This window comes from Falco rusticolus, chromosome 7, assembly GCF_015220075.1.
Source record: "Falco rusticolus isolate bFalRus1 chromosome 7, bFalRus1.pri, whole genome shotgun sequence".
NCBI classification, from domain to species: domain Eukaryota; kingdom Metazoa; phylum Chordata; class Aves; order Falconiformes; family Falconidae; genus Falco; species Falco rusticolus.
Window position 1 is genome coordinate 23,539,359 of NC_051193.1, and position 18,455 is coordinate 23,557,813.

Here is an 18,455-nt window from a genome sequence, read left to right on the forward strand (position 1 = left end):
AGGTTTTCAAACTATTGAAAAGATCATGTAAAAGATACCGCATACAGGCTAGCTGTATATACAACCAAGGAAGTCTAACAACAAGGAGCTGAATATCTTAACTAACAGTAACCTCTAAAAAATGAAGTGTACCAGCAATCTATGAGTGATGAAAGCACCCACAAAACATACAGGACCTGGTACAGGTTATTAACTCAGTCTGAAGACAAGTATCACTAACCCAGAAAGTTGTAATTTCAGGATGAAGGTTTTTGACTCCAGCCTCTCGACTGACCTGCTACAGACTTTGTGAGCACAGCTACAAGAGAGGCATACCATGTGCCCACTATTCTGTTGAACACCAAACTATAAATTGATGTCTCGGGAAAATACAGAGAATTTACTAATCTGTTTCTTTGCCCACTTTCACCTTAGGGATCTCTTGGGCTGGATGTAGCATCCTAGAACTGCACTAATGCAGGTGAACTGTCAGCATCTGCATGGTGCCTGTCAATGAGTTCCATACACCTAATTGCACATCACATTAAGAACCAGACTTTGGTTTCCTTTGAAGGTAGCTCCACCTTCATTCTGTGCCCCCTCATTCTGCTACCAGGACAGACAGTAAACAAGCAACACTCATCTTTTCCATGCCATTTTTGACCTTGTACATTGCTGTAACATAGCCCCATTAAAACTTCCTCCCATTTTTCTCCAGAATGAGAACTGCTACTTTACTTTTCCTAACACAGAAGTTATGCCACATATTATTACTGTTTTCCTTTCCTGCCTTCTCTGAACCTTTAACAATTTTAGCATATCATTTCTGAGACAACGAAACAGAACTGCACATAGTATTCAAAAGATATAGATGACCCAGGAATTTGTAGATAATTACATTCTTTGTTCTGCTTTTGCTCCTTACTAAATGGTTTTAACAAAGGATTTCCTTTAACTGCTAAAAGTGCTGTGCTGGTATTTTCTTGGAACTACCTATCGCTTCTCTAAGTTCAAAGCCCATGCTTTATATGAGAAGATGTAATTGAGTTCTGCCTTCCCCCTCCAGGTGTGTAGCACTTAATATAATATACACTGGATTTCACCTGCCTGACATTTTACTGCCAAGTCACTCACTCTCTTCAAAATTACCGTTATCAGCTCTTGTCCCTACTATCCTGAATATCTTTGCATCACCATCAAACTATGTCACCTCACTGCCTGCCCTCTTTCCAAGGTACTTATGAATACACTGATCATCATAGGACTGCAGAACTCTACCAGTAACCTCTCTATTCTGCAAGGACTGATCATATATACTCCACTTCTTTTCAATTTTTTACACTGATTTCCACTTATGCTACAGTTACATAGGTGGGGTTTTTTCATTTTTCGTGATAGACCTTATCAAAAGCTTTTTGGAAATCCAAATATTCTGCATCTTTTGCCAACCAGTTTCAATGGACTTAGAAAGCAAAGGCTGAGCGATTTTCAGTTTCAAAATAAGGAGGAGGAATTTTTCAGTGATAACAGGGCTTGTTTTAATCTCAGTATCCAACTGTTTTCATCTGTGCGTTATCCTAGAAAATAAGGACGTCTACTCTTCAAAAAGCTCAATGCCAGATTAAGACATCTGTGCAATAAAATAGCTGGGCTTTCACCATATGAACCTTTGTTTCTGACCAAATGGAGGCCAAACATAAGATTTTCAGTCCCAGAATTCCAGTGCTGAGTTTTCACCACCAGTCTTGAAGTACAAAGCTAGAACCTTCTTGTTTCTAGGTAAGAAAAGGATGAACGTATGTTCTCTTTACTATTGCATCTTACATGGTTTAAGATATTCAGTGCCCTCAGAAAAAACTGCATTTGTAATATCTGACCTTCTGTATGAGAAAGTGATTTGTAATTCAAGATGGCAATACCATACTGAGTGAGAACCTTACGACACCTGCTCCACTGGAAATTTCAGAAGCACTTCTGCTACAGACCGGGGGGGCAAAAAGTGTTGTCTAAAATATATAAAGTTAAATGCTTACTTGGCTTTAAACGGGGAATCAGAGACAGCATTTTTTGCTTCCATCAAACTCTCATATTCCTTTGCCCTGAAGGAGAAAATATTAATTATTATTGACAATTGTCTACACTGTACAATATGTAATACCAGTGAGATAATTCTAACCTTTGGGGTTTTTGTCTTTCATAGTAACATACAGCATTTCTGTCAATTCTGCCCTGTCATGATCCATACTGATGCTTAACTACTGACCATTAACAATTTATAATTAAGATTACTACTTTAGAATAACACCAGTACACAAATGGTATATTTGACTTTCCAAATGGTAGAAAATGGAACGAGCAATGTACACAAAACTGCAGTAACCTACTGCTTATTATAGAATTATCACATTCACCTGATGAAAATATTAGTTATTTAGACAAGGTAGTGCAGACCAGAAGATCGCTACATCATAGAAATTATAATTAGCATATAATTTGTTAATATTTACAGGTACAGGAGTATTTTTTATGTAACTAATGACTGTATTGTAACATAATGAACCTTGTTAGTCATACAGCATAGACGTAAATACTTCCACTCAAATGACTGCTTTACTGCTGGAAACAGAAACACAAATCTCTTTACTCCCTTAAAAGTATTATTTAGACTGGCCATGTGCCAAAAAGTAGGAAGCCAGAGACAAGACACTTTTCCACTGCTTGTTTTGACTTCAGTCAGCCTGTGCCAACACATGAAAATCGTGACAAGCTCATCAAGCAAACCAGGATTCACGGTGGTAATCCTGTAGCCTTTTTTTTAACAACATATACACAACACAAAGTAAAACTAATCCAGACACTACAGTAATGCACAAAAATTCAGTTCTCAGACACAGAGCCCTGAGATGAAGAAACATCCAGCAGGCAGTAAAAGCATTCAGCCATTAAAAACATCTGATCTGTTAAAATTGCCCTTTCAATTACTATTCTGAAATGAAGACTTCACAGATGCAACATAGATCTCTAGGGACTTCAGGGAGATACGCTGTTCAAACCTCTGAAGGTCGTGTTCCCAGATAACAAGGGACAACATCATTAATGGCTTGGAAAATTCTTCAGAAAAAGTTTCCTTCGGGGGTGTGTACAGTTAACTGCCACGATGGACTAAACCTGTGATTATGTATGCAATCCACCCATCTCTACCAAGAGCACCATAACAAGCCCCAGAGGGAAGTGCCAGAAGCCCCCGAGGACAGAAGTAGAAAAAAGATATGACTCAGGGCAACTTTCAACCATAACAATGGTGTTTCCTATTAATTTTCAAGGTATTCTGAATATTTAACTGCTGTCAGTTGGCATTCTTGCCAACTTTACAAATGTCCAATTGTGGGTTTTTTGGTTTTGTTTTTTTCAAATCTAAGATTTTGACAACGGCTTCCAATGGGAAATGTGTTTCATTGCTGCACTGCAAGAAAAAATAAAATATTTTTTAGTTCCTATTATTTCTCTCACATAAATCTATTTTCTGTTCACCTATGTGGACCAAGCTTTCCAACCCTACTCAAATTGCTTGCTTCATCCATACAACCTATGCTACAGGCAAATATTTTTACATTACCACTACCTCTGATTTGTGGATCATTAATAAAGCTATTAATCACAACTGAATTTAGTATTAAAACATGAAGGTGAGATTCCTTTATTAACCTTTTGCCTTCATTCCTGCCTCTTAGCCAGAAACAACACATTTCAGCTTTGAGTTCTGTACAGACAAGTCAGTCAAACGTAAATGATTACCTAAAATATCTGTTACTAAATGAACATGACTGGAGTGCTTTAAATCCACTGCAAAGAATTTCTCAACTGTACATACCTCCTAGTTGGTAACTACATCTTTACTGCTTGAGGTTAGCTTTTATCAAGCTTCCTTCTGCTGTGCAGGTACCAAAGTAGTCTTCTGCTAGCAGCACATACATGTTAACCTGAGATAATTTACTTAGCTATATATCAGTTGTTACTATAGCACCAGTTTAATGGCTTAGGGTTATAAATATAATTAATAAGACTAACAAAACTTCTCAACATATCTAACAACCCATTGATCACAATTTGTCCCCTCATTCACCTTTGCCCTTCATTGCTTTGATACTGTAATACTGATTTAAGATCTAAAAACTCAGGAGAGCAACAGGAAACTCTCTAGATGCAGTTACTAATTTTTTTCATGTTTAAGATATCACAGCTTTCTAGAAACCAAAATGAATGTATAATTTCAAGTCTTAAGGTACAAGGGATTTGTTATAACTATTACACTTTCTGGAGAAGGGGAACACTTGCAAGTATGTACTAAAATACGGTTTGTAGATAATCTGCTAACAGCTGTGAAACTATATGTGAATTATCAACATAAAATTCTCTTCACCTTCAAAGCATTCGCGATAAATTAAGTAGTTTAACTATGTATTCCACCTAAGTTTTGAGCTGATTTTGAGCCGTAAACTCCCAGCCATCTGGTGGTAGTACTGTCCAGACTGTTGGGCTGAAACTTAGCAGACATTACCTACATTATTCAGTATTTCACATTGTAATTCTGAGGTTATTGCTTTAACTACTTTAGCCACATAACTTACGATAGTCTTCTTTCTTTTTCTGAACATGGAAAACCTCCCCGCCTCACCAGTAATAAGCTAAAATGCAGGAACATCCAGGCAGTATTTGTCATTACTATGCCTATTACTATTACTCAAGTGTCAATTATAGTAACTGTAGAAGACCGGCAAGACTTGCATGGCTAAAATTAATTTCCCAAATGGATGTGGGTTTTTCTCCCCCTCATCAATTTTTTGTTTGAAATTCTGTGGAACAACCTCTGCTTTATATTGCTACTGGACATTTTTATTAGTAAGTCTTCTGAGTTAACATTAGAAGACTCAAGACAAAATCATCAATTTAACTCTGTTATCTTCAAGGACAGTAATCCTATTAAAAAGTTTAGTTACCCTTTAAAACTAAAACCAAGCTTAATGAACATATCTTGCCAATATAACTCCTCTCAGATTTTTAAACTTTCACTGTATTTTTCAACCTTTGTATCACCTTTGTAAAATGATGCCCTTTTGTTACTGTTTTAATTGTAATTTTTGATGACGCATGTGCTGACTCACCCAGCAGTCTGACACATACAAATTCAAAATGTTCTGAGAAAGTTTTTCAGCTATCAGTGCCAATAACAAATTATCATTTGAGCTCATATTCCTAGGTCTGACAAATCTTCAACTAAATTCAACAGAAGCAGCTCTTGAGAAAGAATTAAACTTGGACCCAATAACTGCATTAAATCAACAGGTAATATGAGTAACTCTGCAGCTTAAGCAATTAGAAACCTGGAATAAAATAGTATCCAATTTCAACAATGTGTTCTTCTAATGTGGTATCCAGATAGTGGATTTGCTCATCCAAAGAGGAAAACAATCAGAAACACTAACACACTGTACAAGTATGGTGTTTTTGAAGACTAGCATGCCATTATTAGCACAACTATGAGTTAATAAAACATACCATTTTCACTCTAGCTCTAAAAATCTATTCAGGTGTTTTTCTCTTACTTGTAACCCTTGCTTAAAAACAAGGCTGACAAAATACGTAACAATGATTCTTACCTTCTGTGAAATACTTTTAGAGATAAATGCAAAAATACGTTATAATATTCAGTCAAGTATCAATGTCAGTGGGGGACTATTCAGCTGTGAAGACTGACATTGCCAGTTCATGATATAATGATGTCCTGCATATCATCCTGACTTGCAGAAGTCACTTTTTAGACTAAGAAACCGCAGGTCTGACAACTCACTTTCCATTTTAAGATATTTTTAACTTTCTTGTTGTTGTGACAGGCAACAAAAAATGATTAGATTTAGTCATGGGATTTGACACTACAGCAGGCTGACTTCTATTTGTTGATTACTATTGATTTTCTTTGATACTTCATTTAAAAATCAATAGCTAGAAAGAAAAATAGGCATGGTTTACACAAATTTAAACATGCTATTGTATGCTAGAAGAGGCTACAGTTTTGGCAAGGCACTGGCATCCAATTATGAGAAAAGCTCTTAACAGGTGAAACCAAGGGCTCCAGATCGATACTCAGTTTTCTTTCTCAATCAGAGAAAGTGGCCATAAATTAGGCTCATCAGTGCTATTTTCAAGACACTCCCAAAGCAAATAATTTTAACATTTTTTTCAGCCTTCCACTGTATTCATACTAAAGGATGAAAGGTGAAGTATAGAACAAAACTTAAAAGAAAAAAAAATATTTGTTCTACCTGGAGTTCATCCGTGCCTTTAGCTTTTTGGCTTTCTTTTTAGTTTTTTGTTTCTCCTCTCCATCTTTTAATGGTTCCACAGGAACAGAACTCTCAATCACAATATCCACAATGTACTTTTTCAATGACAGGTGCTCCTGCAGAAAACATTGAAATAATATTTAATCTTACCGTATATGATGGAGATTATAGATTATCTTCCCAGGAAACAACAATGGTAAATATTTAGCAAAAGGTTAAGGAAAGAAGAAAAATTTTACAATAAATTCTGGGTAAGAGTTTATTTCACACTGGAGAGAAAACATCATGGACATTTTGTATTAAGGAAGAATAATTACTGAGATAAGGAGAACAAGCATTGTCCCTCATTTTCAAGAAACTGTTATTTAACAAGTATGAACTCCAAGCTGCCATCTTTTCCAAATCTTTTCCAAGCTGCCTTTTAGAGCTACCTGAAACCAATGCCCTACCCAACCGACATCACTCATTGTATTAAATGAGCTAATTCTGGTTTGTGATTTAACTCTTCATGAAAATCTAAACTTAACTTTTTTTTTTGTAACACATTGAAACTATGCACTAATGGTACCATTTATTGATGGAATATTACTTTTCCTCCACAGTAACAAATCTGTATTTAAGCAAAATATTGGTAAAATCTCTGCTGCCCATAAAGAAATTCTTTAATTATTAAATAGTACAGCTCTTACATACTGGCATGCAAGAAAGGGAAATGTGATTACACCATATGATTTTAAATAAATGCTTTGTTTCAAGATTTTTTTAAAATGTTACGAACAATTTCCTGTTTCCTTGGAGGTACTTTCAGTGTAAGTATAGACTACCCCAATACAGTTCAACGTCTAAATTTGAAAGAAATATTTATCATTTAAAGATGAATAACCAACAAAGCTATTCCCCTACAGCTGTTCTCAATTTTGATAGATCCATGCTAACCACAAAGGGACATGTAGGTGCTTGTAACAATTCCAATGACTGATGTCAACAGTCCAATTGACTATGCAGAAACTACACATGCAACCACACACACCCCCAAAAGACCAAAACCAAACGAATCTCAAAAAAAACCACAGCTGCTAATGGACGACTACCTTATCTTTCCCTAGCTCCCTCAAGTTAGAAATTTACTTAAAGTACTCTGTGTAGCAAGTTAAAATTTCAACAATCAAGAAGGATTTCTACTCATGCCCCTTCTAAACTGACTTTTCAATTTAAATATGCATTACTGAATTCCACCACTTCTGAACTAGCAATGCACTTCAGAGCCCTTGTCACTACAAGAAACTTAAATTCAATCAACACAATTTTAAAAGTGATCCACTTAAACCACTACAATCCCCACAATTAAGACTACTTTGGTTGAACAGTATGTGTAACCTGGTATTCTGCAATGTCCTTCTGTGGTAATGAAAAGACTAACGGACACGTTCACACTATTGAAAACTCTCCTACAAATACCTCAATGCAAGTGGTGGACACCGCACCTCCATACTGCATTACAGCTGCTTGCACCACTGGGCTACAACAGCCAATTGTTCCCTTTTTTTTTTTTTACAAGTAACAATAAACAACTGGTTTAATGACAGTTATTAGAATACATTTAGCCCATTTTTTATATACTGAGGCTTATATTTGTTTCCTTAAAGAATGCTGAACACACTATGAAGTACAGGGCACCATTGCTTGTTAGGAAAACTTATCCTTGAAAATTGTTAGTGCCACAACCCGATGTGGTCATTTCTTCCTTTTTGGTAACTATCCTTAAAATTCAAAGTAAAAGGTGAAGCATTAAAAAATTTGTAGACAATATTTTCCAGAGAACAACCTATATTTTCTTCCACCAATTCAGGAAAATATTATGCCTCTTGAAAACAAAATAAATCTCTGTGAAATTTCCTGGAAAAAGACCATTTAGTTTTTGTAAGTCATTGCTGCATGATATAACCTAGCAATATATATTCAGTCAAAACGTTAATTGAAATTTATATCTTAAATCATATGAATGCAAAATGAATACTGAATTAATATTAGACATAAGGAATCAAGCATAATAACTTAACCAAATTAAAAAATAAGACTGACTATAACTTTACTACACTGCCTACACTGTAGAACTCCCAGTACACCTGAACATTTTTTCCTGGATATATTGTCCAAATTGTTCCAACCATGGATATTGTTATATCCACATGTAAAGTAATTCTAACAGCTTTTGTAATCATTTCCCTCCCACCTTAATATTGTCCACTAAATTTCAGCAGTAAGTGCTTAAAGGAAAACTTTCTTAAGATATCTCAGAAGGCTGTCCCCTTTGAGCATGACTCGGTAGTACAAGACTAGCAAAACATCCCAGCTCCTGATGAGTTAGTTCTTAACCAGTCTGTAGTAGCACAGGACATAAACCATCCCAGTGCTGGTTATCAAACCCCAGTTCATTTTTGTCTCCTCAGAGAGATGTATCTGTCAACACCCACTTAAAAATAGCTTTTCCTTTAAACTTTCATTTAAAAAACAGAAACATGGTCATGAGGCTGACACTTCATAGGAAATTGTTGTGAGTTTTTCAATGTTAAGAAAAGAAAGGATTTCCTCAGAACAGACTAAGACACTACCCTTGCTTTGCCACCAAGCTTCAGCGTACTTAACCTGTGACATTTTGTGGATGCTCAGTTATTAAAAAAAAGTCTGATACGTACATCGCTGCTTTCCAGACTGAACTAGCCCCCCCCAAGCACTGTAATTTACCATTAGTTTACCTCCTGTCATATGAATGAGATGAAGCACTTGTAATAGACAAAACAAGGACTATTACACCATAATTCCACATCTTTGTTCAACAGTGAAACTGGTTTTTTGGTTCATCAGATCTGAAAATTATTTACTATATCCTTCAAAACAACATCAGAGCAAAACAAAGTTAAGGCTGCCCTTTGAAATGGACACCCCCTTACAAGAGGGGCAGACCATCTTCACCCAGGTGCAGTCAACTTGTGGTCCTGAGCAAACCTGCTGTCAGACTTCTGCTAGGCAGAAATGAGTGAGACAAAGCCCCGTATCCCCTTGGCAGACACTCACCTCTTTCTCCTAATCTTATCTGTGGCTTAACAGATGACCTGAAGAGAACCACAGAGTTCAACAAGCACATTCATTTATCAGCCTGTGAGGGCCAAAAGAGGTCTTGCTGTCAGTAACGCACAGGATGGGTACAAACCATTTTGTTCACATGAACTCAAGCACCCTCATGAACAGTGTTTCCCAGAGCTCTCAGCTTTCACGTGTGGCAGTCTGGATTAATATCAGACTTCACACATATGGCTCATTAAAGTAAGACTAGAGTAATAATAATACCTTGTGTCACAAAAACAATCACTTTTTGAAGATACAGATCAAAGCGTATGACTACCACAGTAGGCAGATCTACACCATTCAGGTGTGAAACAAGTGTAACTCTTAGGTTGGTACTGAATGACAACTGACACCTGAAGATAGCTGCTGCTATATTATGCTTCAGAGCAGTGTAAAAATATTTATTCCCATGTTCTATTAAGCCTCTACCAGTTATCTGAAAAAATAAAGGTTTTTAAATCCACTGAGTCACATTGAACTACAATACGTCCAATCCTTTAAATCATTAAATTCATGAGTAATTCTACTTGCACAACCATTAGTTGGACAAGGTAACATACCATAAAAGTAATTGCCGTAAGTCTATGAAAGTGAGCAAAGCCAGTGCAGTGTTTAGAAAGCAATCTTTTGTCATCCTCTGAATGCTTTTATTTAAGCAATAACAAAACTATTCAATTTCAGGGATTTTTTATTTCTAATAAAGGTAATGCAGAATAACTGAGTAATCTAGTCACTTGCTCCTGAAAGGGTTTTACCTCTTTTTTTTTTTTTTTTTTTTTACTATTATTTTCATACAAGTAAATGCTAAATGCAGTAAGAATTTCCAAGACTAATTTACCGTTTCCACAGAGACAATCTGGGTTTGTTTTTACAACCACATGAAGGGGCATTACTTGCCCGATTCTGTGCTATGTTGAGCATACTATTCTGACCCAAACCCTCAGGTATTAGTAAACCACCAGAACTTCAGAGAATTTAGACCATTACAAATGCAAAGAATTATTAAGTAAAGGCTCTTTTCTAGTGAATGCCTCCGTTACTAAAATCTGTATTCAGACCTAGAAAATATGTTCACTGCAGTTTCAGTTTCCATACCGGCAATGCTTATTTTATCTGTGCAATTTCTCCACAGCTTTGTTATAAAGACTGCCGTATAACATAGCAATTTTGCTGATTTTGCTCTAACAGAATACCTTTTATCTCAGGATCAAACTAAGACCAGCTATGACTGTTGTTATGTATCAGATTTCTGCCATTATTTTCCATACTTGATAACTCACCCTCTAAGTTGCACAGCTGAGATCAACTATGTCACAAAACAGGGTAACAGCTTCCATGAAGATGGCAGAATCTGTACCACGAAGTGCAGTTAAGTCTGTACTATGTTATGATGTATAGCTGCAAAATGCAGAAATAAGAACTGAATCCTGATGTATTTCTTCATCATCATCTGTTTATAGTCCTCCACATACACCCATACGGTGACAACTCAGTGATGTATTAGAGTAGAAACACTCCTGGTATTTCTCTCCAGTGTTATTTACTTGCATTCCCCAAAACTAAAGGTTAGTTTTAAAACTCACAAGGTATACTGTACCTATTTTCTCTGAGGGAGGCTGTCTCTAGCTGAAAAAGCTTATGAAATATAAAAGTAACCTGGTAAATATATACAATTTGATATTTAATGACATTCTGTATAGACACATTGTTAAGTGAGCCATGTACCTCTTAATAACTTTTATACAACACTGAAGTAATTTGTAAAACAACCAAACTAAATTTCCTGTAAAAGCAGGGTGATAAAAACTAACATTAAATGCATACATAAATCCGCAGCCACCACAAAGCAGACAAAACAGGAATTAGATTATTTAAAAAAAAAGTCTTTCCTTTTCCTCTCTTCTCCCTCCATCCTCAACTGTTCTGACTTTTAGTCACCAAGAATCCTGAAACTTTCTGCATGCAACAGATGGGCTTCATCTACAAACTACGTAAGAAATCAAGTTGCCGAAACCATTAAAGCTAAAACGAGTACGGTCACCTATGAAGTCCCATCCTTGCTGGTTACTACCTAGTCCCATTCAACTGCCTGAAACAGAAAAACTACCCAGTTCATTTAGTATCTTGATGTTGACAGATTCAGTCGACTAAGCATAACTTATAACCAAGTTTTTCTCTACACACTAAATTACACCCCTTTTTCCTATATGACATGTTTATACTACAAGGATTACAGCATTATTATCAGTGCTCTCTGAATTTAATTTTTCTGACTCTAAAACAAACAATTGCAGATTTTTTCCATGAAAAGCCTAGTGAATACTACAAAATGCTGAAATGCTACACAGTTGAGTACAGTCCACTTCAGTTTACATGAGGAAAACCATACCATAAACTAGATTCTGAACCTCGGTAATCTATACAAAATACAACAGCTGGAGAATAAACTTCCAAATTGACAGCCTCTTCGCACAATGTCCATTCACAAGACAAGTACTCTAGAATAGCTCTCCCCATTTAATGACCTGATTACAGCAACAACACCCATGTACCTGACCCTGAAAAATGAAATGCTGGATATGTAAGTATTTATCAAACTAGAACACAACTGTAAAATTACTTTCCTACCCAATCTCTTTTACTGTGACACTTTTGGCTCTCTGTATTACATATAAGCTACTGTTCTTTTCACTACTCAGCAATTATTTATAGTAACTTTATTAAATTGCGATGTACAGTGTGCCAAACAGAATTCTTCCTTACAAAATTTCCTCATTCTAAAATTAGGAGTGAGCATAACACAAATACTTACTTCCCTTTCCTTTCAAGTAAGCATTGCCTTTTCATGAATTCTGCCTGGGGCAAGATTGCACAGGTAGGACAATATTGCAGTAAAGCATCTGTATTTGCTCAAGCTGAGAAGAAAATCACAGCCTGGCATTTGCTGCTGTAGGGCAGTTTTAACTTAAAGATCCTCTGTTCTCTTGTGAGCACGTTACGCCTTGCTGGCTCTCACAAAGCACAATATTCCTCCTAATACGCAGCGGTAACAGCCAGGGAAGGAAGGCTCTGAAAATCCTCCAGTTCGAAGCCAGTCAGTCGCTGGCAGGAGAGGCCAGGATCACCACCTTGTATATCAAGTATTTTCTGCCGCTTTCTATAAGCTCCTGCAAAGCAGCACCACAGCAAAATTTTACTGTCCAGCAACAGGCATGTAAAGGCCTGACCTTTCCAACATACAGTCTGCTTTGCACAGGCTGTGACACAGTGCTAAATTAGTTCTGTTTCCATCATGTATAAACTAACCAATTCATGTAAGTGGAAAACTTTTCTGGCTATTGGACTTTCACCCAGAAAACTGAGCCAAAATTACCTTCTTGGAATCTGAAAAGCTTATATATTTTTTTCTCTATTATAATTTTTCATTTTCATTCCTTTCTGTATTTCTGGATTCTGACCAGAACTGAAGCAGAAGTGCCAGAATACCATAAGACTGCTTATTCTTATTATTTCTGTGTTCTTTCCAACTTTGAATCCCCAAGTTTGGAAAGCAAAGACATTCTTGTGAGTGTTCTAACCCAGTTCTGCAGACCAAGGCAACTTGAAGACTATCTGACTCTAGCTATTTATCTAAACTCAATCTTCAGAACTTCCAAACACTTGTTTTTACTTGCCTTCTCATATCAGCATTAAAATAATAGACATGAGGAATATTATAAAGAAATACTTGCAGTAGCCTATATCACATAATAATTGCTGTCATTCATTTACCATTTGAATAAAAAAAGTTAATAGCAAACCGAGTATTATGTGTAAATGTAAGGTACATAGGGAAAATACTCTAGCAAATCAATAGGTAACTATACTGAAGCACAGATATATCTTTTGGATTTACATCTTTACCTGTTTCAAAATAAACAATATCCTGTAACTGCAGAAAATAATTATTTTTTTTCAATATTTATTACCAATGTCAGGAATAACAGTTTCTTACTTGTATGTAATCACTTAAGTTATATATTTGCCAAATTTTGAAAAGGTTTTTAAGGTTCAATTCTAAATCATGTTACCACAGGAATATTTGTTCATGATTTTATTACACGTTTCAACAAAACTCCTCAGTGTATTTTTTTCCCCTCATAGCCTAGGACAATATTTAATATGGAAAACAGATGCTGAAGCAGACCATGAACTACATTAAATGCAAAATTTAGTTTTCAATATTATAACCAATAATAGCTTGAAACACAAATGGTCATTAATGCTTAAACATAAAGAGATCAAAAGTCTATGATCAAATGCTGCTCTAATACCACAAGTGATGACCCACCCCAAAATACAGAGAAGATTCAAAACAAGAAAGGTATTTATCTGTTGCCATTAATAAAGAGTTATTTTAAGTGTTTCATATGTGAAGAAACAGGTTATTAAAATAATGGATATTCAATTACCATTTTCTCAAAATCAAGATTTTAATTATTCACATTTCTATGTTAAAATGCACTTTAGAAGATGAGCGTAGATTGTTAAAAGTTTTTATTATTCATTCCAAACTGAAGCCTTATCTTTCATTGTAAAAATAGTTTCTCCTTAACTTCTTGATTTTAATTAATTTTTTAAAATGAGAGACCAAGACTGCTTTTTAGCATGTCCAAACTAAATACTACTTTTACTGCCAATACCGACTGCACTTTTAGTCACCTTGCTTGTCCATAAATTCAATGATATGACAGCCTGCCACTAAGATAAATAGCAAATAATACTCTGAATAGTAGGTTCAGGTATTTCTTTGGGTTTTTAGTATCACTTCCTTTCCAACTTGTCACACCAACATGTGGAAACAGAAGGCAAAGTAAAGCTGTTTCTTCCACAAGAATGAGAATTCCACATACTGGAAACAGAAAGCATCACTCTGCAGATCAGGGAAGGAAGCTGGAAAGCATTGCTATTATCACCCGGCTGCAAGGGCAAGCAAGAGAAAGGGGGAAAAGAGAGCGCAGTCGGCCCTGCCAACAGTAGTTTTTCTTACTGGCTGTGAATATTAAAGATACCCAAGCCAAAAGCAGGAAGGGTGCAGCTGTTGGCAATGATCTATCACAATTAAAGACACAGCCAATAAACAATTAATCATATACGTTTTTACCAAGAAAAACAACACTTTGTACTATATTAAAGGTAAGAAGCTCTGCACAAAGTAAAAAATACTAGAATTGATGTATAGAGTATGGAGATACCTTCTGCAAACTATATCATGGATTAAACTTTTTAATTACATGATCATTCGTGACAGCTTCTTCTAGGACAAATGTATTCACAGAAGAATTACAAGGCCAGAGTTCCTGTACTGAAAGGACCACGGGTATCCAACACATATGAAACATCCATAAATGAAAATGCACCATGGATGCTTGGCCTAATTCCATTCCTCTAGCAACATACAACCCCTCTCTAAAAAAATCCTCCCTTCCTCAGGGGGGGAAGGAAGGTTGAGTAAAGCAAACTCAACTGGAACCTGAGGCTTTATTGGGATGGGGAGTTCTGGTTTGTAGATGATTTACAGATTGCTTCCACTGAGCAATAGAGAAGAAAAATGTGCTACTGTTGGAAAACTATAATCAGATGCCAAGAAAAAAATGAATATACAATGAAGTCTATATTCTGCAAATCTGCGGATGAAAAGAAACACGAATATTGTTTAACATATGACCAAACCTGTATGCACCTTTCAAGTATTACCCTGTATGCACCCCTGTATTGCCCAGAAATTGCTTAAGTATTATATACCACCAGAGCTGAGCCAAGGTCATGTCCTTGTACTGTAATGGTCATAACTGATCATTTAAATGTTCAAAAGAGACTGGAGTGCAAACATACACCAGAATAAGACCAGGGCTGCAAATGCTTGCACACAGCTCATGGTTGAAAAAGATCACACTCACATGAAAGCTTTTGTCCAGAGCCTTACTTAATCAAACGCAAGAAAAGAGCTTAAAACTGAATGCTAAGGACTTTCATTACTTATGAGTGAAACTCAGAATAAATAAAGATGGCTAAAACCACACTTGGCAACACAATACCTGGACTTTGGAGAATAGACTTTGGCCTCTCTGGGGATCTGCTTGATAGAGTACCATGGGATAAAGCCCTGGAAGGAAGAGGGGCCCCAAGAGCACTGGTTAATATTCAAGATCACCTCCTCCAAGATCAGCAGCAATAAAGACAGTCAGGCGAAAATGCCAGGAGGCTGCATGGATGAACAAGATGCTCCTGGACAAACTCAAACACAAAAAGGAAGCCACAGAGGGTGGAAACAAGGACAAGTAGCCTGAGAGGAAAACAAACTATTGAGCAGCCAAGGACCAGGTTAGGAAAGCTAAAGCCCTGATAGAATTATATCTAGCCAAGGACATCAAAGGCAATATAAAAAGCTTCTATAGGTACAACAGCGATAAAAAGACGACTAGGAAAATGTGGTCCCCCTCCAGAAGGAAACGGGAGACTATGTTACCTGGGACATGGAGAAAGCTGAGGTACTCAATGACTTTTTTGCCTCAGTCTTGCACCAGCAAGTGCTTCAGCCACACTGCCCAAGTCACAGAAGGCAAAGGCAGGGACTGGGAGAATGAAGAACCGCCTGCTCTAGGAGGTGATCAGCTTCAAGACCATCTAAGGAACCCGAGGGTGCACAAGTCCATGGGACCTGATGAGATGCACCCGTGGGTCTGAGGGACCTGTTGGATGAAGTGGCTAAGCCACAAGCCATCATATTTGAGAAGTCATGGCAGTCTAGTGAAGTTTCCAGTGACTGGAAAAGGGGAAAAGTAACCCCCATTTTTAAGAAGGGAAAAAAGGAAGACCCAGGGAACTACCTTAGTGCCTGGCAAGATCATGGAGCAGATCCTCCTGGATGCTATGCTAAGGACAAATCGCACCTGACAAACCTGGTGGCCTTTTACAATGGGGTTATAGTGTTGGTGGACAAGGGAAAAGCAACCGATGACATCTACCTGGACTTGTGCAAACCTTTTGACACTGTCCTGTGTAACATCCTTGTCTCTAAACTGGAGAGACATGAATTTGATGGATGGACCACTCGGTGGATAAGGAATGGGCTGGATGGTTGCACTCAAAGAACTGTGGTCAACAGCTCAATGTCCAAGTGGAGACCAGTAATGAGTGGCATTCCTCAGGGGTCTGTACTGGGACCGACGCTGTTTAACACCTTTGCTGGCAACATGGACAGTGGGATCAAGTGCACCCCACCAAGCTGTGTGGTTCGGCTGACATGCTGGAGGCAAGGGATGCCACCCAGAGGGACCTTGACAGGCTTGAGAGGTGCGCACCTCATGAAGTTCAACAAGGCCAAGTGCCAGGTCCTGCATGTCCAAGCACAAACACAGGCTGGGCAGAGAATGGATTGAGGGCAGCCCTGCCAGGACTCAGGGGTGCTGGTTGGTGAGAAGCTCAACATGGCTCTGCAATGTGCGCTTGCAGCCCAGCAGCCAACTGAATCCTGGGCTGCATCAAAAGCAGCGTGGCCAGCAGGCTGTGGTGATTCTCCCCCTCTTCTCCGCTCGGGCGAGACCCCACCTGGCATGCTGCGTTCAGCTCCTGGGCCCCCGACATAAGGCCATGGACCTGCTGGAGTGAGTCCAGAGGGGGGCCCAAAGATGGTCAGGGGGCTGGAGCCTCTCTTCTGTGGGGACCGGCTGAGAGAGTTGGGGCTGAGAGCCTGGAGAGGAGAAGGCTCCGGGGGACATTACAGTGCCTGAAAGCGACCTACAGGAAAGCTGGAGAGGGGCTTTTTACAAGGGCCTAGTGACAGGACAAGGGGGTAATGGCTTTAAGCTGAAAGAGGGCAGGTTTAGGTCAGGTATTGGGAAGAAACTCTTTACAGTGAGGCTGGGGAGACTTGGGACAGGCTGCCCAGAGCAGCTGTGGGTGCCCCATCCCTGGCAGTGCTCAAGGCCAGGCTGGACGGGGCTGGGAGCAACCTGAGCTGCCGGGGGTTGTCCCAGCCCGTGGCTGGGGGTGGGACTGGGTGGTCTTTAAGGTCCCTTCCCACCCAAACCATTCTATGATTCTATGAATACAAGCAGACGTGTAACATACACAACAATGTTCAAGAAGTAAAAAGAGAACTATTAATCTTGCATAACAATTTTTAAAAGACCACATACCCACAGGTATGAATATCTCAAACTCCACTATTAGAGGAAATGAAAAAAACCTGTTCATCTTTAGTGTTATTTTCCATTTTTCTTGATCGTTATTTTAGATAGGTTACCAAAGAACTTCATAGGACACTATTCTTCATTCAAATAGAACTTGAAAACACTGATTCAGAAGGAAAAAGAAACAGCCTTTTCCCCAATACTTCTAAGGCTGAAGCAATAAAACAATAGTTAGATGTAATTTAATTTTAATGAAAATATAGTGAATTAAAAAAAAATAAAATAGTGAAGTCCAGACATCACCATGCCTCTAGACAAGGTAGCTCCTTCTAAATACAGAACAGAAAGAGCAAAGGTCAGGCATGAAAATATTCACGCATCTCTTTCCATCAGTAATTTCCTCTGTAAGAAATAATGGAAGCAGCATACAACTTTGAGAAAACAGCTCAATTTCTTAAAGAAGAACAAATCCTCAGTCCTAAAAAGCTTTTAGAAATTCAACCTCATATGAACATCATCTTTGCATGTGTGATGTGCTAGCTATAAACCTTCTATGGCTGGAACAGAACTTGTACCAGCACAACTCTGCTCTCTCAGGCAGCCTCTCACCACATCCCGGCAAAAGTGTAACAGTGTCCGTACCAGGGGAACTCGCCAGCACAGTTATGCACACCGTAAATCAGACCCCACTACAACCTAGACAGACCTATGCCAGAAAAGGCTTGCACTGCAAACCCCAGCCAACCTGACAACCCACACTACAGAGTAAGCTTTAGTCACCCACTGTGTGTTTTTTTCAAAAAAGAATGTGGGTGGGCTCAATCAGTGATGTCTT

At 37.9% G+C, this 18,455-nt stretch overlaps 1 protein-coding gene across 5 annotated transcripts in view; it reads right to left on the reverse strand.

Moving 5' to 3' along the window:
- The window catches only part of SCAPER (S-phase cyclin A associated protein in the ER), a 165,846-nt gene that overhangs the window by 82,595 nt on the left and 64,796 nt on the right, over positions 1–18,455 (reverse strand). For all 5 annotated transcript variants that reach the window (XM_037393738.1, XM_037393734.1, XM_037393735.1 and 2 more), the window contains 2 exons: positions 6,300–6,436; positions 2,013–2,078 (listed from right to left, as the gene is read on the reverse strand). In XM_037393738.1, coding sequence (XP_037249635.1) covers positions 2,013–2,078; positions 6,300–6,436 — 203 coding nt within the window. The remainder of the gene's footprint in view (positions 1–2,012; positions 2,079–6,299; positions 6,437–18,455) is intronic.